This window comes from Trachypithecus francoisi, unplaced genomic scaffold (assembly GCF_009764315.1).
Source record: "Trachypithecus francoisi isolate TF-2019V2 unplaced genomic scaffold, Tfra_2.0 Lachesis_group5, whole genome shotgun sequence".
NCBI lineage: Eukaryota > Metazoa > Chordata > Mammalia > Primates > Cercopithecidae > Trachypithecus > Trachypithecus francoisi.
The window spans coordinates 49,829,410-49,855,374 of NW_022681470.1; the positions used below are offsets into that span (position 1 = coordinate 49,829,410).

The 25,965-nt window shown below is 35.4% G+C and overlaps 1 protein-coding gene across 21 annotated transcripts in view; it reads right to left on the reverse strand.

Annotated features, from left to right (window-relative positions):
• Positions 1-25,965, reverse strand: part of UCHL5 (ubiquitin C-terminal hydrolase L5) — a 56,881-nt gene continuing 30,916 nt past the window's right edge. For 3 of the 21 annotated variants that reach the window (XM_033199033.1, XM_033199024.1, XM_033199034.1), the window contains 9 exons: positions 24,978-25,103; positions 24,834-24,895; positions 24,625-24,755; positions 23,510-23,573; positions 23,299-23,379; positions 12,908-13,010; positions 11,985-12,098; positions 7,976-8,074; positions 1-2,183 (listed from right to left, as the gene is read on the reverse strand). In XM_033199033.1, the coding sequence (XP_033054924.1) occupies positions 2,139-2,183; positions 7,976-8,074; positions 11,985-12,098; positions 12,908-13,010; positions 23,299-23,379; positions 23,510-23,573; positions 24,625-24,755; positions 24,834-24,895; positions 24,978-25,103 (825 nt within the window). In that variant the 3' untranslated portion in view covers positions 1-2,138. Of the gene's footprint in view, positions 2,184-4,140; positions 4,549-7,180; positions 7,329-7,975; positions 8,075-11,984; positions 12,099-12,907; positions 13,011-23,298; positions 23,380-23,509; positions 23,574-24,624; positions 24,756-24,833; positions 24,896-24,977; positions 25,104-25,965 lie in introns of those variants that run through there. The other 18 variants (XM_033199036.1, XM_033199031.1, XM_033199039.1 and 15 more) reach the window with 13 other exon arrangements.

A 25,965-nucleotide genomic window follows, 5' to 3' on the forward strand; every position in this document is an offset into this window, starting at 1 on the left:
CAAAGACAAGTCATACTTCTTTATTCACAGACAGAAGTAATCATGAAGTATCACAAGGGATTTGCAATCATCCAAGAAGATGCAGATAAAATAAACCATTCTTAAGCTATGGAAATTCCTATTAAGGAATTTTGTTAGATTAATACGAAAAAATCCTTATATCTATTAACATGGTCGTTTTACAAAGATATTTTTCAAATGTCATTTGATATTACTTTTGTTAACATTTTCAGTGACAATTTTGATGAGCTCTAATTTTGGATCTTTTATGGCTACTGCTTTCTGTGACCTAAGAAACCTTTGACTAACCCCCCAAGTCACTAAAATAATCAACCATGTTTTCAGTTAAAAAGCTTCATACTCTTAAAATATTACATTTAGGTCTATGATCCATCTCAAAGTCATTTTTGTGAGGTAGGGGGTCATGTTCATTTTCTTCTATATGGATATTCAGCTATTCTGGCTCCATTTGTTGAAAAGACTTTCCTTCTCTGTTGAATTGTTTTGCCATCTTTGTCGAAATCAAGTGATCATATAAATGTTGATCTGTTTTCAGGCTCTCTCTTCTATTCCATTGATTTATTTGGCAATCCTAGTGCTAGTATCACATTGTATTGATTACTAAATACAACTTACCACAATAATCCTCACATTGCTTAACAAAATTTAAGCCTCAATAGGAAAGGATATATAAATTAAGCTGAAATAAATGAATGGGATCAAGATGAGCCTTCCTTAAAAATTCATTTTTAAAAATTATATCATGGCTTTGAAAACACTCCATAATTATTACTGTATCAAGAGCAAAACATATTTACCACAAATAACTGAGAAACTACATTTTTCATTACCTCCAACTGAAATTATGTATGAAAAATATTTCATTAGTTTTTCTATCAATTTCCCATCAGGTTTTTCTCCATTATTCTAAGTCATTTAATACCACAATTACTAAGCTTAAAAACAATCCTTAAAAATTCATGTGCTGAAACTGGAAGATGGGTACACGTTCTCCCTAATCAAATAAATTATGCTAAATTTATTTTACAATAAATAATGTTTAAAAGTCATGTATCAACCTCAGAAATATTCTTGATAAAGAAAAAAGTAGATTACTTCATTTAAAAAAGAAAGTTTTATAAAGTCTTCTTTAAAGTCTGACTTGCAAAGGAAGATTAAAAGTAAGAAGATTATTACAAAGTAACTCCCAAAATCAATTTTAAAAAATTAATTGTGAGCAAATTGTATATGGCTCTTGGAAACTGCAGGCTGTACGAAATTTATTCAAATTGGCATAGAAAGATCCCCCATCACCACTACTATCTTTTTAAAAAAGCAGAGAGCATGAACTGTCAAACCTCCAATTTTTTTATATACAGCTTATGAGCTTGAAAAAGTATTCCATTGAAAGTAATACCAACATTCTTTAAGATTTACAATTTCTTCTTAACCTGAAATTTTGCTTTGAAACATAATATACTCAAGACCTTCCTGAAACAATTCTCTACTACATAAACAAATAACCCCAAACACTTGAAGAAAAATTACTAAAATAAAATTGAGATGTTTATTACTTTTCTACTGACAGCAGTGAAAATCACTGGAAATTATACTTTTGTCCCTTTTAAATGATTTACATTTAAATCATACTTTTTCAAATAACTGGTATAGCAGATAAAATTCAGTTTTAAAATCCTCAAAACACTCAGATATCAAAGATAGAAATACTGATTTTTTTTCCATTAATGATGAGAAGAAATAAGACATCTAGTTTCATTAAGATCTGACAATTGCAAATTTTAAGGATTTAAATTACAGATAAGGAGTATCATTTGTGAATTTTCTAGGTTCATATGGTAGTTACACATCCAGAAAACTAACAGTTCTCAGATTCAATGTCAAATAATGGAATTTGGGCAAGCACTCTTAATATCGCTTTCATTTAATATGCACTACATGCACATGATGCAGGTAGGGAAGAAGTTTATGAATCCATGCATTAAAGACAAGACAGGCTGGCACTACCGCCAAACGTGCACTGAGCCAATTAGGATGTTGCTCAAAGTTCTTTATACATAATGATTTCCATGAAAATATGTGCAGAAGCAGAAATGTGTACACATCCCAAAACATCCTCTTCATTTGGTTTCCTGAGCTTTCTTTGCGTTCTGTTTTTCTTTTGCCTAAAAATTAAACATAGTATGTCACAAAATTTTAAAAGTCAGTTTTAGACTATATTAAAATAAAATGTGCGTAAGAGGGTATTCTCAAGATGAAAGGCTTGAAATACATTGTTTCTAAGATTTCTAAAGCATTATATTTTATAACTTGAGACTTAAACTTTTCCTGGACAATTACATAGTTATTCTTTGCTCTAAGAAAGGATCACGTTTGGTTTGCAGTTCTTTCCTATCTGAAGGTGAAATGAATTATTATAATTGTAATAATTTAAAAATTCCATAAAGTCAAACTCATTCATGAGTATTCCAAAACAATATATATACACATATTTGCCCATTTCCGATTCAAATGAATATAAGAAAAATCTTACATTAGCTTCTGCAAATGTGAATAAATGAGTTTAACCTAACAGTTTAAGTGAGTTTAACAGAATGTCACTAAAGGATTATGTATCCCTGGTGTCAACAAACTTTATTTATATGACTTAAAACAATGTTCTTCATGACAATTATATAGCTTGGACACAGTACTTCTGTCTTATTCTTTAGCAAATGAAGCCAGAGCTTATAGATGTTATCAGGCTTGACCAAAGTCCCACAGCTAGTATACAGTAAGTCCTCAACACAGATCAAAGACATATGCTTTATAGCATTGCTTCTCAATGTATATACCAAAGACTTAGAGACCCTGTTAAAATGCAGACTGATTTAGTAAAATGCCTGAGATTCTGTATTTCTAACAAACTCTCAAATGATGCCAGTTCTGCTGTTGTTCAGAAGACATTTCTAAAGCAAGATTTTAGAGTACTACAACACAGTATTTTCCACTGTGCCACTTCAGAAGAGTCAATAAATTAGACTTCTACATTATACAACTTTTTAAAACTTCCTTAAATAAAAAATAGAGCAATTAAAACAATTAGAGTCTCTTTTTGTGATGTATTAGGTACTATAATTATTACTAACAGTAAGATAAAACTGAGTACTGTGCCTTAGAATAAGAGCAAATAGTCTGCGTGCCATATTAAAAATTATAAAATTAATTGCCAACATCAATGTTTTCAGTTAACAAACATAATTTGTAATTTGATATCTGTATCGCATCTCATACAAAGTTTTATTTCCTCAAATAATATATATAATTTGGTTTTAGGCATAATTTAAAATAAAAGTATGTGCTTCTTTCCTTATTGATCTCGGAGTATACTTAGTAGAATACTGAGAAGGATTAATAAGAAATAAATTTACTGGTTTCTGATATAAACTTTACAATGTAATTAAATGAGTAAACATATAAGGCAGAGTGTTCATACATTTATTAAAATTTAAAATAGTTATCATCATTAATTGAGCACTAATTTATATACTTTACAGATATGATCTCATTTATTCATCAAGAATGTGAAGTAGGTATGATTCCCAGTTTACAGATGAGAAAGAGGTTATAAGAAAGTAAGTAAGTGCCTAAAAGCACCAGCTAATAAGTAACATATATAAGATTTAAATTCAAAGCCTGTATTTTGGTCTGCTTTTGTTAAAAAAAAAAATTACAAATAGCATGGAAAAATATATACTGTTAAAAATACTTTCCTTCTATACAGTGTACCAATGATATTAAAAAGTACTGACTTAAATCAGATAATTCTGCATTAATAGATATTAATGTAGATATTGTTGTGATTAGCCTTAACTATTCTTCTACCTTATTTCTATTAAGAAATAGAAAAAGATCTGAAGCTTACTTACTAGCAACTGAATCATAAAGTCATAGTAAAATGTGGACAAAATTCAATATTGTGAAGTTTCTGTGGATTCCCCCATAGCAATGGAATTTATGATTTTATATCATGTTAAGTTATTGATAGTTAAAAACTTAAGATAGACAATGATTCATAATTACATACAAATGTGTAGACAATTTTTTAATCATAAATATACCCAAATAAATGGAAGTCTCACAAATATTAAACTGATAATTTTATTTTATATTTTAAGAAAGAGATTTGGTACACAACACAAGAAGTTTTACAACTATATATTTTTGGATTACCTCCTATGCAGTTTTTCAATGTGGTATATATTCAATGAATTCATTAGTTAAAAAGTCTCATATAACAAAAACATTTATAGTCCAAGTTCATTACAGCCATGCCAAGGGAGAATCACTTTTTATTTATTATTTTGCAAATAAAAAGATTTTAGCTCAAATACTTTTATGTCATCATAGACTATAGGCAACTGCCTCAGCTATTCAAAAATCTGATCCTGTAGAATCTCGGCATATAGTAGCACTGCATGGGGTAGCCACATCTTTCCTGTTTGTTTCCTTCTATTCCTTCTCACACCTTGTTCTTTTATCCTATTTTCCCTGAAAACAAAACATAATAAGATCCACTACTCCAACTTATCTATTTCTGAATTCTATAGGTAATTTTTCTTAGCAGTATTACTATTAAGTAACCATCACTGGTCAAGATTTTATATAATTATAAAAGCTAAAATTCTCTTTTTTTGTTGTGTCTCTGCCAGGCTTTGGTATCAGGATGATGTTGGCCTCATAAAATGAATTAGGGAGGATTCCCTCTTTTTCTATTGATTGGAATAGTTTCAGAAGGAATGGTACCAGCTCCTCCTTGTACCTCTGGTAGAATTCAGCTGTGAATCCATCTGGTCCTGGACTTTTTTTGGTGGGTAGGCTATTAATTGTTGCCTCAATTTCAGAGCCTGCTATTGGTCTATTCAGGGATTCAAGTTCTTCCTGGTTTAGTCTTGGGAGAGTGTAAGTGTCCAGGAAATTATCCATTTCTTCTAGATTTTCTAGTTGATTTGCGTAGGGGCATTTATAGTATTCTCTGATGGTTGTTTGTATTTCTGTGGGGTTGGTGGTGATATCCCCTTTATCATTTTTTATTGCGTCTATTTGATTCCTCTCTCTTTTCTTCTTTATTAGTCTTGCTAGCGGTCTGTCAATTCTGTTGATCAATCATTAAGAAGTCAGGAAACAACAGGTGTTGGAGAGGATGTGGAGAAATAGGAACACTTTTACACTGTTAGTGGGATTGTAAACTAGTTCAACCATTATGGAAAACAGTATGGCAATTCCTCAAGGATCTAGAACTAGATGTACCATATGACCCAGCCATCCCACTACTGGGTATATACCCAAAGGATTATAAATTATTCTACTACAAAGACACATGCACACGTATGTTTATTGCGGCACTATTCACAACAGCAAAGACTTGGAATCAACCCAAATGTCCATCTGTGACAGACTGGATTAAGAAAATGTGGCACATATACACCATGGAATACTATGCAGCCATAAAAAAGGATGAGTGTGCGTCCTTTGTAGGGACATGGATGCAGCTGGAAACCATCATTCTTAACAAACTATCACAAGAACAGAAAACCAAACACCGCATGTTCTCACTCATAGGTGGGAACTGAACAATGAGATCACTTGGACTCGGGAAGGGGAACGTCACACACTAGGGCCTATCATGGGGAGGGGCGAGGAGGGAGGGATTGCATTGGGGAGTTATACATGATATAAATGATGAATTGATGGGTGCTGACGAGTTGATGGGTGCAGTACACCAACATGGTATAAGTATACATATGTAACAAACCTGCACGTTATGCACATGTACCCTAGAACTTAAAGTCTAATAATAAAAAAAAAGCTAATATTTAACAGTCTTTTAACATATTTTATTTTTAAATTTGCATTTATCTGCAGAAAATGGTATTTTAATATGACAAAATAAGATGAACAAAAATATATTCTTGCAAAGGAAACTGATAGATTGCTACAGATTAAGTATTCCATTCCAACCACGTACTGAAAACTTTATGGACGTGAAATTTTAAGTGGCTATAAAGTTATTTAGGAGCTACCCTGTGCTTGCTGGGGATCTTCAGCCTGACTTTATCCTGGCATTCATCAAAATAATACTATTTAGCACAGTACCATAATTGTTCATTTATTCCTTTCCTAAATCGTATCATGAGTTGCTTAAGAGAAAATAACACGTCTCAATTATATATACATCCCTAGACCTTAACAGAGTGCCTGGAATATCCTTGCAGCTAGATAAATGTTTGATGAATAATTTAAAACATTTCAACAATTCCAATTAAATGAGTCTAAGCTCCTTCAGAACCTAGGAGAATAATAGTTATTGCATGCATACAAGAAATAAATCTATCTCAATATTGTTTCTGGAATATTAATAAAAGAACAACTTGGAGAAATAAGCCACTAGAAGGTCAATAACTACTTTCCCTAAGAAAACAAAGGCAAACACAACAGAGTTGGTGTTCCACTAACATCAGGTATTCATATGCTGCCACCTTGTGTCCAAAAAATGTGAACTAAGGAATAAAGATTCTAATGTTAAGCTGACAAGCTGTTGCTTTCTAACTATGCTCTCAAAAAAAATCTGGGGATATAGTGTAATTAAAAATCAAACAACAGTGGTCCTTTTACTTACTAATTTGCATACACAAAAAATTCTGTTCACAGATCAATTTTAATGCAAAATTTATACATTTAAAATTTGTCTAAGGATCCTGGTCCCTAGTAACATTTATCTAACTTGAAATCTGATGCATCACATATTTAGCACATTGTATAGTTATTTTAATATTTTTAACAGAAACATATTTGATAGGGTTAGTAACATCCTATCTAGGTATTCTTGTTAATCAAGCAATTTTGAGAACCACAGGACCCTGTATTAATCTAAAACTTGGAATACAACCTGAGATGCATGAACAGAAAAAAACCTATAGTGGAAAAGAGATTTAGCAGTCTTCTGCAATAATTTTTACATGTAATGCTAAAACTTGGGTCACATGTTTCAATCAATAAGGTATATACACAAAAAACTTATTAGCTCACATCTCATATTATTTAGAATGTATAACATGAAACAGCTTGGTAGAAATTATCTTTGCTTTGTAAACTTTAAAATTAATAAGGAAAATATACCTACCATGTATGCTCGTCTTTAAGTTAATGGTCCAAAATTTTATTTGCCTAGTAGTGTCTTCTCAGTGTTTCTCAAACTGTGGTACACAGACCAGTTGCATTAGAATCACTTGGGGAACTTATTAAAGAATCCTTCCCCTATATCAGAGTATCTGGGGAGGGGCCAGGTAACACGTATTTTAAAGAATTATCCACTGATGTTCACTTTCAGAAACACTGATTTACAGTATGAACTTAAAAGCAATTTAACTGCATTTTACTTATTCAACAAATATTTTATTGTTACTTATGAAAAAAATAATAAAAATCAGAATTTTTCACTAACTTATGCTAGTTTTCCCTCAGTGGAATGGATGCTAGATTAGAAATAAGAAAACCTATTTTGTAGTACAGGCCATTTTTTTTTTTAATCCAACAATGTCCATTCTCCTTTTAAATTCTATCAACTCAAATTTTTGCTAAATAGGAAAATATCTATTATTTCAAGTATTAGCATTAAAAATCTATTTTTGCTTAAAGAAAGAATAGTGTTTTAAATTTTATTTTAATACAGTACAACCTGAGGTCTTGACACTAAGAATCTGGAAGGCTAAAGCAGTGGGGTAATTCTTTATTTTTGTTTTACAGTCTCAGTTGAACTAATTCTTATAGAATATAAAACAAGAAGCAAAAGCAAAAGAATAAAAATGTACAAGCTTCCAAAAATTTTACCTCTACTCATGCAAAAGAAAAAAAAGATATATTTTACGTTTTTGGAGAATCTAAACCTCATTTAAGTATCTACAAATAAAATACTTACCTTTTCTACTAGTGGTATTAACTGCTGGTGTTCTGCTAAAGTCTTTAACAATTCCATAATGAAAGGCAGATAATTATGCTTCCTTCTGATATTCTCAATCTGAAAATAAAACAACATCAATCCACACTAACTACATTTATGCTAATTTTGGTATTTTATTCTTTGCATCCAACTCAAAATAGAAATGGTATAAAATATCCACTCTCATAAGAAAATAATTTTAGAAATAATAAGACTCCATTCCCACTGAGAATAAAGATTAACACAATAAAACACGTGGAGGGAGTTTCTTGGGCAGGGCTTCCTGCCCCTGACTTAGCAAATAATAGAGGCCTTTAAAAGTCCAATCTAAGATTACTTATAAAAATGTCATTTATAAAAACAACCAAAGGTCTACATGCTAAATTAACATTTGCTACTTCACCTTTGCAACTAATCAGGCAAAGTCTAATGAGATCAGCTTTATTTTGTGATTAAGCACAATCTTTCCTTCAGATTATTTTTTATTGAAAGAAGGTACACTGCAGGAAAAAATTTATACTTCAGTGGAAAACTATGGACTGTCTAGATAACATCCTCTCAAGTTATGTGATTCTAGGCTCTCACTGCCACTGAGCTGTTATATATTCTGCCTGGTAGAAGTATAATTGATTGCCCTTCTTCCATAGAAAGTTTCCATCTCTTATAAATTTATTTCAACTTCATATAAATTTGAGCTTCTCTGACTTCTTCTTTAACTAGAGTTCCTTCAGTTAATTAACTAAATTAAAGCTTAACACGTTTGTTTTATAGCAGTATGAGAATCATTTGATCTTTTTTTAAACAAACCATTCCCAAATAATAAAGCAGGAAACTTTATGGAAGTTATGGAAACTCTGTGTTGCATTTTGGGCGGATATTAAAAGTTAATTACATAATAACTACATAACTATATATAAAGATGGGTAATTTACTTTTTTAATATCATGTGAAATGGAAAATAATTGGTAATGCTATTATTTCTTCCTTTCCTATCTCCACGAAGTTGGCCCTCCCTCTTTCCTGCCTGGAATACCCTAGAGCCTGCCTGCCTGCCCTTACCACTTTCACCTGAAGAAATTCTACTAGTTTAACCCATTCATTTCATTTAACAATCATCTGCTGTCTGATAAGTATGATGCAAAGTATCTGTTGTCTGTTAAGTATGATGCAAAACACTTTACTGACACTGTGGGAAGCAACAAAAAGGACAGTTCTTGCCTTACACTGAGGTTCAAATGAAAAACAATCCTTTTACTACCATGACACATGACAAATGACATACATTCCACATCCAAAGTTAACACAAAATTCAAACTTTCCTCCACTCTTTCCGCTTTTCTGAAAAAAAGGTTACCAGACGGATTGCAAGTGAAAGATAACACATTATAAAAAATAACTGTTTATATTTGATTCTGAATTACATAAATGCTTGTCATGATTAAATAAAATTAAATCAGAATTTTTAACTCTAAAAAATCTGAAAGCAAAATCAACAGGAAAAAGTTTTAAGTGAATTTAAAATACAGTGATTTGATTATATATTCAAAATAGGATATACCCTAAGGAACAAGAAAAACTTAAGAAAAAAAGTGTTCACTTGTTGTTATACTATTGGCTATTATTCTGAACCTTTTTATATAGATGCATATACATATATACACAAATACATTATATACATACTACATGTATATGGCATAAAACAAATAAGTAATTACATTAATTTTGTTATGAACCCAAGATTTTCAACTTAATAGAAGAAATGCAAATTATTAACTTCCTTATGCACAAAGCCCTTTAATCCTAAATTTGAGTATTAATATGAATACATGATGTATTTCCTCTTCAAAAATAAAATACGAAACAAACAAAAGTGTATTTGCAGTGCTACAAAGGCCTAGAAACAATGATCAATCAGCAGCACTGAGCCCGAGTGCCCAGATAGTGGTTTCTAAACACTATTTTGCACCAAAGGAACAAATGGCTTATTTATAAAATGGCTGATTCCAAGTTTAAGCAAGAAATGTACAAAAAAAGTCTAAGCCAGGCATGGTAGCTCACACCTGTAATCCGAACACTCTGGGAGGCCACGGTAGGCAGATCGCTTGAGGACAGGAGTTCGAAACCAGCCTGGACAACATGGTGAAACCCTGTCTCTACTAAAAATACAAAAATTAGCTGGGCGTGGAGGCAGGCACCTGTAATCCCAGCTATTTGGAAGGCTGAGGCAGGAGAACTGCTTTAACCCAGGAGGCAGAGGTTGCAGTGAGCCAAGATAGTGCCCTGCACTCCAGCCTGAGCAACAGAGCAAGACTCTGTCTCACAAAAAAAAAGGGGGGGGTCTGAAACATTTTATCACAGAAAGCAAGGAAGCTGGCTGGGCATAGTGGCTCACACCTGTAATTCTACCACTTTGGGAAGCCAAGGCAGGAGGATCATTTGAGGCCAGGAGTTTGAGACCAGCCTGGCTAACATAGTGAAATCCCGTCTCTACTAAAAATACAAAAATTAGCCAGGCCTGTAATCCCAGCAACTCGGGAGATTGAGGCAGCAGAATAGCTTGAACCCGGGAGGCAGAGGTTGCAGTCAGCCAAATTCGCCTTACTACACTCCAGCTTGGGCAACAAAGTGAGACTCCATCTCAAAAAAAAAAAAAAAAAAAGAAAGCAAGGAAGCTATCAGAAACTAAGGGGGTTATGTCAAAAGGACTTAGGAGACAGCCTGAAGTGGCTCCCATTGGCCACAAATAGGATAATTTGAGCATCAATCAGAATGATAACGGGCTGAGTGCAGCGGCTCATGCCTATAATCCCAGCACTTTGGGAAGCCAAGACAGGTGGATCACTTGAGGTCAGGAGTTCGAGATCAGCCTGGACAACATGATGAAACCCATCTCTACTAAAAATACAAAAATCAGCCAGGCATGCAGGCAGGTGCCTATAATCTCAGCTTCTTGGGAGGCTGAGAGGGGAATTGCTTGAACCCAGGAGAAGGAGGCTGCACTGAGCCCACATCATGCCCTGTACTCCAGCCTGGGCAACACAGCAAGACTCTGTCTCTAGAAAAAAAAAGTCTGAAACATCTTATACTAGAAAGCAAAGAAGCTGGCTGGGCATAGTGGCTCACATCTGTAATCCCAGCACTTTGGGAAGCCAAGGCGGGAGATTCATTTGAGGCCAGGAGATCAAGACCAGCCTGGACAACATGGTGAAACTCTATCTCTACTAAAAATACAAAAATTAGCTGGGTGTGCTGGCGTGGGCCAGTAATCCTACCTACTCGGGAGGCTGAGGCAGGAGAATTGCTTGAACTGGGAGGCAGAGGTTGCAGTGAGCCAAGATTGCCTCACTGCACTCCAGCTTGGGCGACAAAGTGAGACTTCATCTCAAAAAAAAAAAAAAAAGCAAAGAAGCTATCCAGAAACTAATCAATAAGAATAATAACAGGCTTGGTGCAGTGGCTCATGCCTGTAATCCAAGCACTTTGGGAGGCCGAGGCGGGCAGATCACTTGAGGTCAGGAGTTCAAGATCAGCCTGGCCAACATAGCAAAACCCTGCCTCTACTAAAAATACAAAAATTAGCGTAGCCAGGCATGGTGGTGCACACCTGTAATCCCAGCTACTTGGGAGGCTGAGGCAGGAGAATTGCTTGAACCTGGGAGGTGGAGGTTGCAGTGAGCCAAGACTGCACCACTGCATTCCAGTCCTGGCGACAGGGCGAGACTCCGTCCAAAAAAAAAAAAAAAAAGAAGAATAACTACAGTGAACTGAAACATCAAATAGGTTAAAATTCTGTTCCTAGTAATACTTTATGAAAACAAAAATGAAAGACATCTCACTACTTATCTTTGCAGGGTATCAGAGAATCAACATATTATTTGAAATCTGGTAAAAGATAGGAGGGAAAGCCATCAGATATTCAATGTACCTTCATCTTGAAATATACTGCTCTATATTAAAACATTAAAAGAACACATTTTTAAAAACATACCTTGTATCTTTTTAATTTCTGTACTTCTTCTTCAATAAGCATCTGATTTTTGGCAACTTCTGACTGAATAGCACTTAACATACTATTACCTTGATCTGTATCCATGGGTTCCTCCTTGGGGGAAGGAAAAGAAATAGCACACCCTAATAATTGAGGCTTACATTCAGAATACTTTAAAATAATAAACACAGTATGACTATTTTCGAATTTCTACTCTTCATATTGATAGCAGCATGCCAGCCTAACAGCAGCATTAAAGGATAAAAGCTCCAAAATCGTACCTTCCATATTTGTTTTAATAATATGAATTTTCATCTAAAAACAACTTACACTGTAATATACTATATTGCCATATTCTCCTAATACACTATAAAATAAATTTTCTTAAATATACTCTTAAGAAAATGTGATTAAAGGATGGTAAATAAACTTTTGTCTACTAAATCTCTTCTCCAATGACATTTACTAAGGAAAGATAACCATAGACTAGTAAAGACTACATGTGACTCTAAATGTACTCAGTTAACTCTTTGAGAATTAACTTGCTTAATTATATAATGAAATCACAGAAAATAGTTAAAATAGTTCATTCCTAACACTTATTTAGCATTTACCATTTGTTAGTCATTAAGTGATTCACATATAATACCTCATTTACTCCTCATGACAGTCTTATAAAGTAAATACTACTTATTATCTTTATGCTATATGAAGAAACTGAGGCACAAGGAAATATACTCAAATTCCTATATCCACTAAGTGCAAAGTGAGGAACCGAATGAATCTAGGCAGCCTGATTCCAGAGTGTGTATTCGCTTAACCGCCATTCAGACCACTTCATTCTATATATATATTTAAAGCAAATACTATTCCTGAGAGAATAACCAAGCTAGAACTTTGTACTTAGAAACATGGCCACGAACCTCTGCAAGTTGTCTTTGTAACTCTGCTATCTTCTGTTCATATATCATTTTTCTGTCAGACACAATGGCCATTAAATTAAATCGAATTTCACCTTCACTGTACCTAGAAGAAAATTATTTAAGTTTATAATGTAATAAAGAATTGTACAACTATTACCATTAAGATAATCCATTGTGATTCCCCTCTTGATTTTCTAGTATAAACAAAAATCTATCAATTGGCTAACAATAAAAATGGACACTTTTAAAAAGCTTTCAGGTCAGGCACATAGGTGTGCATCTGTGGTCCCAGCTACTTGGGAGGCTCAGAAACGGGGAGGATCCTTTGAGTTTAGAAGTTGGAGGCTGCAGTGAGCTATGATAGAGCACTATACTCCAGCCTGGGGAACAGAACAAGACTCTGTCTCTAAAAAAAAAAAAAAAAAAGCTTTCATATAGGAAAGACAACTATAGCAAAAAAAAAAAAAAAAAAAAAAAAAAACTTAGTTAAATTTCATCAATCACAAATGTTTTTCAAATGTTCTAAAATAATGTTAGTATCACTTAAAACATGTAAAATAAAAAATACTTTAATCAGTTTCCCTACCTTTATAAGAAATATGGCAACTCATTAACTTAAGAGCTCAGAAAAACACAAATGAATACTCCACATTTGTTAAATTAATTAGACTGGCATCTTGATCGGAATTAACTATGCTCCTTTATATAATTTTTTCCAAGTCATGATGAACTTTCTATTTTTAATTTACATGTTTTAAATTCTATCTTATCATATGTAAATAAATATAACATATTTTAATATAATGTATAATTATATCGTATAGTAAAACTTTCAAATGTTTGATTTTCACTACTCTGATATCATGAAGCATCTCATAACATAAGCTTGTTTCATGGTAGTAACTGACGTTAAAAGCATTATTTGCAACACTATGTAAATGGCATTAAGATGAAAATATATAGAAAATGTAAGCCCATTTTGCATTGGTTTATCTCTAAGAGTTTCTCATACACAGCTCTATTCACTGAAAAGAATATAACTATAGTGCTTTGAACTATGTAAAAATGTTTTTAAAACACTGATTGTGGGACCTCATGTTCCTATTCCTGACATTAAGTACAACTAAAAACCCTGGACATAATATGTTTTTTAAAAAGAGCAAGCAAGCAAGAACATTCTGAAAGACAGAAAAAGGCAGACAAGGTGGGGAACTCAGGAACCAAGAATGATACAATAGTGAATTCCCTGAAGTTTTTTTCTGCCTCATATATCCCAGACTTGGAGCTGAAGAAACCAGAAACCCAGAAATACCAACAGACACAGACAAAAAAGCCCCAACAAAAGTCTGCTCTCTCTAGCCAAATAGAAAAGGCGCAGCCTCAGAAGACAGAAAACTTTAAGACAATAATCATTCTACTATAGCCAAATATGACTGAAAAATCTGTGACCTCACCCCTACTCAAAACCAGTAAAAGTCGAATAGAGAGCCTGGACTTCCAACCTTGTTTCCAACCTTTAACAAGACTCCTAGGTTGGTATTAAAAAAGGCTGGGTAGGGAATGGGGACTTTTATCCCCGCCATGTGATAATGACAACACCCATTTGTGGTATCAGAGGACACAGAATGGGAAGCTAAAACTGCCACTACCATCCAGTGGCAAAGTAGCCTCTCCCACTTCAGTATGAGTGGAAAGCAATAGCAAGGCACTTCTACCCCTCTCAGCCAGAGTGGTATCAATAGAAACCTTGCTGGGGGCTAGAACTCCTATCTCTGCCCAGCAATAACAAGAAGCCTTATTCCATTTCAGTTGTCACTGAAGGCCTAGTAGGGAAGCTGGACTTCTACTCTCATCTGGAAGTAATGAGGTGGCACCCACAATTTACCCTGTCAGAGCCATGTCCATAAAAACCAGCTCACACAGAAATTTTAAATAAGATCCAAAGTCGAGGGGGGCGCACAAGATGGATGAATAGAACAACTCCAGCCTCCAGCTCCCAGCGTGAGCAACACAGAAGACGGGTGATTTCTGCATTTTCAAGTGAGGTACCAGGTTCATCTCACTGGGGCGTGTCAGAGAGTAGATGCTGGTCAGCGGGTGCAGCCTGACCAGTGAGAGCTGAAGCAGGGCAAGACATCGCCTCACCTGGGAAGCGCAAGGGGGAAGGGAATTCCTTTTCCTAGCCAAGGGAAACTGAGACACACAACACCTGGAAAATCAGGTAACTCCCACCCTAATACTATGCTTTACCAAGGGTCTTAGCAAACGGCACACCAGGAGATTACATCCCACACCTGGCCCGGAGGGTCCCACGCCCACGGAGACTTCCTCATAGGTAGCACAGCAGTCTGAGATCTAACTGCAAGCTGGCAGTGAGGCTGGGGGAGGGGCGCCCACCATTTCGGAGGCTTAAGTAGGTAAACAAAGCCTCTCAGAAGCTTGAATTGGGTGCCCACCACAGCTCAAGGAGGCCTGTCTGCCTCTGTAGACTCTACCTCTGGGGACAGGACATAGGCAAAAAAAAAAGCAGCAGAAACTTCTGCAGATGTAAATGTCCCTGTCTGACAGCTATGAAGAGAGCAGTGGTTCTCCCAGCATGGAGGTTGAGATCTGAGAACGGACAGACTGCCTGCTCAAGTGGGTCCCTAACCCGAGTAGCCTAACTGGGAGACATCCCCCACTAGGTGCAGACCGACACCTCACACCTCACACGGCTGGGTACACCTCTGAGACGAAGCTTTCAAAGCAAGATTCAGACAGCAACACTCGCTGTTCAGCAATATTCTATTTTCTGCAGCCTCTGCTGCTGATACCCAGGCAAACAGGGTCTGGAGTGGACCTCAAGCAAACTCCAACAGACCTGCAGCTGAGGGTCCTCACTGTTAGAAGGAAAACTAACAAACAGAAAGGACACCCACACCAAAACCCCATCAATACTTCACCATCATCAAAGACCAAAGGCAGATAAAACCACAAAGATGGGGAAAAAGCAGGGCAGAAAAGCTGGAAATTCAAAAAATCAGAGCACATCTCCCCCTCCAAAGGAATGCAGCTCATCGCCAGCAACGGAACAAAGATGGACGGAGAATGACTTTGACAAGCTGACAGAAGGCTTCAGTCCATCAAACTTCTCAAAGCTAAAGGAGGAACTATGTACCCAGGGCAAAGAAACTAAAAACCTTGAAAAAAGAATGGATGAATGGATAACTAGAATAATCAATGCAGAGAAGACCATAAAAGAACTGATAGAGATGAAAACCATGACACAAGAACTACGTGACAAATGCACAAGCTTCAGTAACCGACTCAATGAACTGTAAGAAAGAGTATCAGTGAGTGAAGATCACATGAATGAAAAGAAGCGAGAAGAGAAGTGTAGAGAAAAAAGAGTAAAAAGAAATGAACAAAGCCTTCAAGTAATATGGGATTATGTGAAAAGACCAAATCTACATCTGACTGGTATGCCTGAAAGTGACGGGGACAATGGAATCAAGTTGGAAAACACTCTGCAGGATATCATCCAGGAGAACTTCCCCAACCTAGTAAGGCAGGCCAACATTCAAATTCAGGAAATACAGAGAATGCCACAAAGATACTCCTCGAGAAGAGCAACTCCAAGACACATAATTGTCAGATTCACCAAAGTTGAAATGAAGGAAAAAATGTTAAGGGCAGCCAGAGAGAAAGGTCAGGTTACACACAAAGGGAAGCCCATCAGACTAACAGCAGATCTCTCAGCAGAAACTCTCCAAGCCAGAAGAGTGGGGACCAATATTCAACATTCCTAAAGAAAAGAATTTTCATCCAGAATTTCATATCCAGCCAAACGAAGTTTCATAAGTGAAGGAGAAATAAAATCCTTCACAGATAAGCAAATGCTTAGAGATTTTGTCAACACCAGGCCTGCCCTACAAGAGATCCTGAAGGAAGCACTAAACATGGAAAGGAACAAAGGGTCCCAGCCGTTGAAAAAACATGTCAAAATGTAAAGTCCATCGATGGTAGGAAGAAACTGCATCAACTAGCGAGCAAAATAACCAGCTAATATCATAATGACAGGATCAAGTTCACACATAACAATATTAACCTTAAATGTAAATGGACTAAATGCTCCAATTAAAAGACACAGACTGGCAAACTGGAAAAAGAGTCAAGACACATCAGTGTGCTGTATTCAGGAGATCCATCGCACATGCAGAGACACACATAGGCTCAAAATAAAGGGATGAAGGAAGATCTACCAAGCAAATTAAAAACAAAAAAAAGCAGGGGTTGCAATCCTAGTCTCTGATAACACAGACTTTTAAACCATCAAAGATCAAAAGAGACAAAGAAGGCCATTATATAATGGTAAAGGGATCAATTCATCAGGAAGAGCTAACTATCCTAAATATATACGCACCCAATACAGGAGCACCCAGATTCATAAAGCAAGTCCCTAGAGACTTACAAAGAGACCTAGACTCCCATACAATAATAATGGGAGACTTTAACACCTCACTGTCAACATTAGACAGATCAACGAGGCAGAAAGTTAACAAGGATATCCAAGAATTGAACTCAGCTCTGCACCAAGCGGACATAATAGACATCTACAGAACTCTCCACCCCAAATCAATAGAATATACATTCTTCTTAGCACCACATCACACTTATTCCAAAATTGACCACATAGTTGGAAGTAAAGCACTCCTCAGCAAATGTTAAACAACAGAAATTATAACAAACTGTCTCACAGACCACAGTCCAATCAAACTAGAACTCAGGACTAAGAAACTCAATCAAAACCGCTCAACTACATGGAAACTGAACAACCTGCTCCTGAATGACTACTGGGTACATAACGAAATGAAGGCAGAAATAAAGATGTTCTTTGAAACCAATGAGAACAAAGATACAACATACCAGAATCTCTGGGACACATTTAAAACAGTGTGTAGAGGGAAATTTATAGCACTAAATGCCCACAAAAGAAAGCAGGAAAGATCTAAAATTGACACCCTAACATCACAATTAAAAGAACTAGAGAAGCAAGAGCAAACACATTCAAAAGCAGAAGGCAAGAAATAACTAAGATCAGAGCAGAACTGAAGAAGAGAGAGACACAAAACCCCTCCAAAAAAATCAATGAATCCAGGAGCTGGTTTTCTGAAAAGATCAACAAAATTGATAGACCACTAGCAAGACTAATAAAGAAGAAAAGAGAGAAGATGCAATAAAAAACGATAAGGGGAAATCACCACCAACCCCACAGAAATACAAACTACCATCAGAGAATACTATAAACACCTCTAAGCAAATAAACTAGAAAACCTAGAAGAAATGGATAATTTCTGGGACACTTACACTCTCCCAAGACTAAACCAGGAAGAACTTGAATCCCTGAATAGACCAATAGCAGGCTCTGAAATTGAAGCAATAATCAATAGGCTACCAACCAAAAAAAGTCCAGGACCAGATGGATTCACAGCCGAATTCTACCGAGGTACAAGGAGGGGCTGGTACCATTCCTTCTGAAACTATTCCAATCAATAGAAAAAGAGGGAATCCTTCCTAACTCATTGTATGAGGACAACGTCATCCTGATACCAAAGCCTGGCAGAGATACAACAAAAAAAAAGAATTTTTGACCAATATCCCTGATGAACAGCGACACAAAAATACTCAATAAAATACTGGCAAACCAAATCCAGCAGAACATCAAAAAGCTTATCCACCATGATCCAGTGGGCTTCATCCCTGGGATGCAAGGCTGGTTCAACATACGCAAATCAATAAACATAATCCAGCACATAAACAGAACCAAAGACAAAAAACACATGATTATCTCAATAGATGCAGAAAAGGCCTCTGACAAAATTCAACAGTCCTTCATGCTAAAAATTCTCAACAAATTCGGTATTGATGGAACGTATCTCAAAATAATAAGAGCTATTTATGACAAACCCACAGCCAATATCATACTGAATGGGCAAAAACTGGAAGCATTCCCTTTGAAAACTGGCACAAGACAGGGATGCCCTCTCTCACCACTCTTACTCAATATAGTGTTGGAAGTTCTAGCTAGGGCAATCAGGCAAGAGAAAGAAATAAAGGGTATTCAATTAGGAAAAGAAGAAGTCAAATTGTTCCTGTTTGCAGATGACATGATTGTATATTTAGAAAACCCCATCGTCTCAGTCCAAAATCTCAAGCAACTTCAGCAAAGTCTCAGGATACAAAATCAATGTGCAAAAATCACAAGCATTCTTATACACCAGTAACAGACAAACAGAGAGCCAAATCATGAATGAACTCCCATTCACAATAGCTTCAAAGAGAATAAAATACCTAGGAATCCAACTTACAAGGGATGTAAAGGACCTCTTCAAGGAAAACTACAAACCACTGCTCAATGAAATCAAAGAGGACACAAAGAAATGGAAGAACATACCATGGTCATGGATAGGAAGAATCAATATTGTGAAAATGGCCATGCTGCCATTTATAGATTCAATTCATGCTGCCATTTATAGATTCAAAAAAAACAACCCCATCAAAAAGTGGGCAAAGGATATGAACAGACACTTCTCAAAAGACATTTATATCGCCAACAGACATGAAAAAATGCTCATCATCAATCGCCATCAGAGAAATGCAAATCAAAACCACAATGAGATACCATCTCACACCAGTTAGAATGGCAATCATTAAAAAATCAGGTAATTTATAGATTCAATGCCATCCCCATTAAGCTACCAATGACTTTCTTCACAGAATTGGAAAAAACTGCTTTAAAGTTCATATGGAACCAAAAAAGACCCCGCATTGCCAAGACGATCCTAAGCCAAAAGAACAAAGCTAGAGGCATCATGCTACCTGACTTCAAACTATACTACAAGGCTATTGTAACCAAAACAGCATGGTAGTGGTACCAAAACAGAGATATAGACCAATGGAACAGAACAGAGTCCTCAGAAATAATACCACACATCTACAGCCATCTGATCTTTGACAGACCTGACAAAAACAAGAAATGGGGAAAGGATTCCCCATTTAATAAATGGTGCTGGGAAAACTGGCTAGCCATAAGTAGAAAGCTGAAACTGGATCCCTTCCTTACTCCTTATACGAAAATTAATTCAAGATGGATTACAGACTTAAATGTTAGACCTAAAACCATAAAAACCCTAGAAGAAAACCTAGGTAATACCATTCAGGACATAGGCATGGACAAGGACTTCATGTCTAAAACACCAAAAGCAATGGCAACAAAAGTCAAAATTGACAAATGGGATCTAATTAAACTAAAGAGCTTCTGTACAGCAAAAGAAACTATCATCAGAGTGAAGAGGCAACCTACAGAATGGGAGAAAATTTTTGCAATCTACTCATCTGCAAAAGGGCTAATATCCATCTAATATCCAGAACCTACAAAGAACTCAAATAAATTTACAAGAAAAAAAACAACCCATCAAAAAGTGGGCAAAGGATATGAACAGACACTTCTCAAAAGACATTCATATAGCCAACAGACACATGAAAAAATGCTCATCATCACTCGCCATCAGAGAAATGCAAATCAAAACCACAATGAGATACCATCTCACACCAGTGAGAATGGCAATCATTAAAAAATCAGGAAACAACAGGTGCTGGAGAGGATGTAGAGAAATAAGAACACTTTTACACTGTTGGTGGGACTGTAAAGTAGTTCAACCATTGTGGAAAACAGTGTGGTGATTCCTCAAGGATCTAGAACTAGAAATACCATTTGACCCAGTCATCCCATTACTGGGTATGTACCCAAAGGATTATAAATCATCCTGCTATAAAGATACATGCACACATATGTTTATTGCAGCACTATTCACAATAGCAAAGACGTGGAATCAACCCAAATGTCCATCAGTGACAGACTGGATTAAGAAAATGTGGCACATATACACCATGGAATACTATGCAGCCATAAAAAAGGATGAGTTCGTGTCCTTTGTAGGGACATGGATGCAGCTGGAAACCATCATTCTCAGCAAACTATGGCAAGAACAGAAAACCAAACATCGCATGTTCTCACTCATAGGTGGGAATTGAACGAGATCACTTGGACACAGGAAGGGGAATATCACACACCGGGGCCCATTATGGGGATGGGGTAGCGGGGAGGGATAGCATTAGGAGATATACCTAATGTAAATGACAAATTAATGGGTGCAGCACACCAACATGGCACATGTATACATATCTAACAAACCTGCATGTTGTGCATATGTACCCTAGAATTTAAAGTATGAAAAAAAAAAAAAGATCCAAAGTCTTACTTTTATAGATATAGAGAAAATTATAATAAAATTTATATGGGAAGGCAGAGGAACTATAATAGTTAAAACAATTTTCTAGAGAAGAATACAATGAAAGGCATCCATCTACCTGATTTCAAGACTTATAGTTACAGTAATCTACACAATGTAGTACTTGCAGAGGAACAGATAAATGGAACAATGGACAGAACAGTGAGCCCAGAAATAGACCCACACAAATATGCTCCATTTTTGCAAAGGTGCAGGAGGAATTCAGTGGAGGATGGATAGCCTTTTCAACTATTGGTGCCTGAGTAATTGAATATGCACAGGCAAAAAAAAAAAATGACCCTTGACCTAAATGTCATACCATATACAAAAATTAACTCAAAATACATCATAGACTTACACGTAAAACATTAAACTATAAACTTTTAAGAAAATAACACAGGAAAAAAATATTTGGTCTCTACATCGAGACAAAGAATTCTTAGACTTGACAACAAAAACATAATTCATTGTGTGAAATATTGATAAACTGTACTTCATCATGATTAAGATCTTTTGCTCTGTGAAAGACCATTTTGGGAGTACGAGGGGATGGGCTACAGACTGGGAAAAAATATTTGCAGGCAATGTGTTTGATGAAGGATTAGTATCTAAAATACGTAAAGAACTTCAGGCTCAAGAGTCAAAAAAACAATCCAATCAGAGAATGAGCTAAAGGCACAAAAAGATTTTCAACATCATTAGTCACTGGGGAAATGCAGATTAAAACCACAATAAAGTATCACTATACATCTGTCAGAATGGTTAAAATAAAAATGGTGATAGCATCAAATGCTAAAAAGGACGCAGAGGAACTAGACCATTAATATATTGCTGGTAGAAATATAAAATGATCCAATCACTCCGGAAAAGAATGTGGTAGTTCCTTAAAAAAATAAATACCCATTTACGATGCAACCCAGCAATGACACTCATAGGCATTTATCCCAGAGAAATGAAAATCTGTAGTCACAAAAAATCTGCACAAAAACGTTTCTTGTAGTTTTATTCGCAGTAGCCAAAAAATAGAAAACAATCCAGATGTCCTTCAATGGATGAACAGGCAAAAAAATGGTATATCCATATCACAGAATACCATTTATGAATAAAAAATGAACTACTGATACACTTAATAACTTGGATGAATCTCCAGAGAATTAAACTGAGCAAAAAAGCTAATGCAAAAAGGTTACATATTGTAAAATTCGTATATAGCTTTCTTTAAATCACAAAAATTATAGAATTAGGGATTAAGGAGTGAAGGAAAGGGAAAGGCAGTAGGGGAGACAAGTGGTTGTGCCTAAAAAGAACAACATAAGGGATCTTTGTGGAGAGCAAATTTTGCTGTATCTTGACTACATCAATGCCAGTATCTTGGCTGTGATATTATACTATAGTTTTGCAAGATGTTGTCATTGAAAGATAAAAAACACACATCATGTCTCTGTATTATTTCTTACAACTGAATGTATATAATCATCTGAAATTGAATATATAATTACCCAAAAATAAAGAGCTTAATATTAAAAATAAACCCTCAAAAACAAAACTCTACAAAATAGCTATACAATTATCCAACAGTACAAAATATCTAGCCGGGTACAGCGGCTCATGCCTGTAATCTCAGCACTTTGGGAGGCCAAGGCTGGCAGATCACTTGAGGTCAGGAGTTTGAGACAAGCCTGGACAACATGGTGAAACCCCATCTCTACTGAAAATACAAAAATTAGCTGGGTGTGGTGGCATATGCCCATAATCCCAGCTACTCGGGATGCTGAGACACGAGAATCGCTTGAACCCGGGAGGCAGAGGTTGCAGTAAGCCGAGATTGCACCACTGCCCTCCAGCCTGGGCAACCGAGTGAGATACTGTCTCAAAAAATAAAAAAAATAAATAAATAATTATTTAACTTAATGGAAATCTGTATGTTTAACTTCTCTAAAGACAAGATGACATACTACTACATGAAATTTAGAGATTTTCTGAAATAGACTTCTTAAACGCATTAACCCAATCAAAAGTAGATGTTTGGCTGGGCACAGTGGCTCACGCCTGTAATCCTACCACTTTGGGAGGTCGAGGCATGCGGATGGCTTGAGCTCAGGAGTCTGAGACCAGCCTGGGCAACATGGTGAAAACCCGTCTCTACAAAAAATTAAAAAAAAAAAAAAAAAGTAGATGTTCAATGCACACTGCTAAAATAACAATAAAATACAAGTTTAAAAAATACTTAAAAAACAGAATATTATGCCAATAAGATTAGCTGAGCATTTACTTTTGTATCCTTTTTTCTATGACAGGCCTTACTGCACTGATCCAATCATCTTGATTGCATGCACCTAGAAAGAAATTTTAAAACAGTTAACACAAATAAAAATAAGAACAATCAACTTTAACATGCAGAAGTTTGGCCCCAAATATTTTTCTACAAATATTTTAACAAATTTAGAGCAGTAAAACTCTTCTTAGTATAATTATGTTGTTTCAATTCCATAAATAAATTTTTATAACAGACATAGAAAAGAAGGCATTTGAAAATATAGAGGCAGCAGGTAAATCTGCGTTAGATAAACTATTGGTTCCACACATGTGGAATGGCAAAAAGTACAAACAAAATGAACCCATGTTAATTTTTTAAAAATCTAAAACAGTTTTAAAATCGAACAGTTTTATGAAGAGCCTGTAACATTAGATTCAACTAAAACAAGTTGTGTTGGACTTCAAACCTAATATTAAAAAAAGAAAAACAAAATTTAACGAAGTCAAAACAAGGAGTTAAAATTATTTTGTGAACCTATTATTTCAGTAATCTTTCAGAGCCACAGATTGTACCCTCAACTTTGATAAGTGTTTATCATTTTTTGCTCAGCATTAGAGATGGGGTGGGATCAGAACAAATCTATGCTTTGGCACAAAGGATAACACATTCACGCACTATTTAAATAGAGAACTTTTAAGAAAAATATTTTCTTGATTGCAAAACAATAAACCTTATCCACTTCCAAAGGAAAATACTTCAATACAGATGACAAGAAATGTTTGCTATCCTTTATGAATGGGTTAAAAATGACAAGAATAACTATTTAAGTTCACTAAGGGTAGTTTTTAAATGCTAAATGGAAAATAAAATATAAATTATGTAACCTATAGGTTAAAAACTAATTTTACTTGGGAAAAATTCAAAGGCCTCAACTGAACTATGGTAGTCAACATGTCCTTCCTGTATATTAATATAACATACTGAAGACCTTAAGGCCTTCATTATTTTATGTTGCCTCATAGTCACTTTTACCTTGAAAATTTAAGCAGCACTGTGACTAAAATGAGGGTAAATACCCAACAGATTTTCCTCTGTCAAAAGTGAAACATGAGGGACAGGAACTGCATTACCTAAATCAATCGGTCCTTCTCTTAATCCATCTAATTCATACAGTCTTCCATTAACAGGAACATAACTGACAAAATGAAAAGCATCTTCTTCTTTTGCTGATGTCTTCGTATCAAATTCAAACATTTGCTGTCTACAGTAAATAAAAAAATAGTGAGACTCAAAGAAGCAAAGAAAGAAACAGTATTTATTTAACATAAAGTCTCTTTACCTGGCGAAACTGTTGTGTACTTGTCGAATCACATCTGAATTGCTCAGTGCCAAGCCTTTCATCTAAAATAATTTTTTAAAGTAGCCTATTAATATACAAACTTTCACAAATATGACATTTTAGGAATAAAAAGGTTGTACTCACAGCTGCATCAAAACTTTGTGAAAATTCTTTAAACTCCGATAATGTCTCGCCTAAATGGACATCCTGGTGGGTGCAGTTCAATAACACACTCACTATGGCTTGAGTAGCACAAGCATTATTAATTACCTAGAAAATATAAAAGTGAAGATATCAATGTGTTTAAAAAAAACAAAAAATGGTTTTTAACCGGTGACAATGATCCCAAAACATGAACAGTTTTCAAATTATATTTTATAAAGTCTCAGCATAAACAGAATAAATATGTTTAATGTCTATCCTAATCTATTTTCAGAAATTTGCTGCAATTCTGGAGTTGAAGATTCTAGGAAACCAAATGAACTCAATGAACTCATTACCAAAAACCAATCCAGTTAGGGTAACAAGACCAATCATCCTGATCGAAAACATAGCTGATTAAGCCAACAGAGCTTGTCCTCCTCTCCTATTCATTTCTTCCTAGACTCATTTCTACCTATTCAAATTCAATTCGTATTTTATTACTGAGCATAAGCTTCAAGTCACCTATGTGATTTTAGAGAAATTCTGAAACAACTCACATTAGTTTCTACCCTCATTTGAATTCCCAAACAGGGTATATAATGTCCACATATTTTTTTCACTCAATCATGTACAGTCCTTACATTGCTATCATCTAGCTGTTAATTGTTCATTTAACAAATTATCTGGATCTTACATTCTAGCCAAAGGAAAAAACATTTAGATAGCATTTACTATGTGCCAGTTACTTTTCTAGGCACTTCACATGTATTATTTCTTTTAATCCTGTCAACGACTTATGAAGAAGGAGTAATATTATCATCTTCATTTTAAATTTCTAGAAGCTGAGGCACAGAAGTTAAGTGCCCAGGGGCACACAGCCAATCTGGTTCCAGAATTTGTGTACGTAGCCATCATGCTAGGCTGTCTCTGCACATACATGTGGTCTCTCCAACAAGATTATAAACCACTTTATGAACAGCAGTTTCTT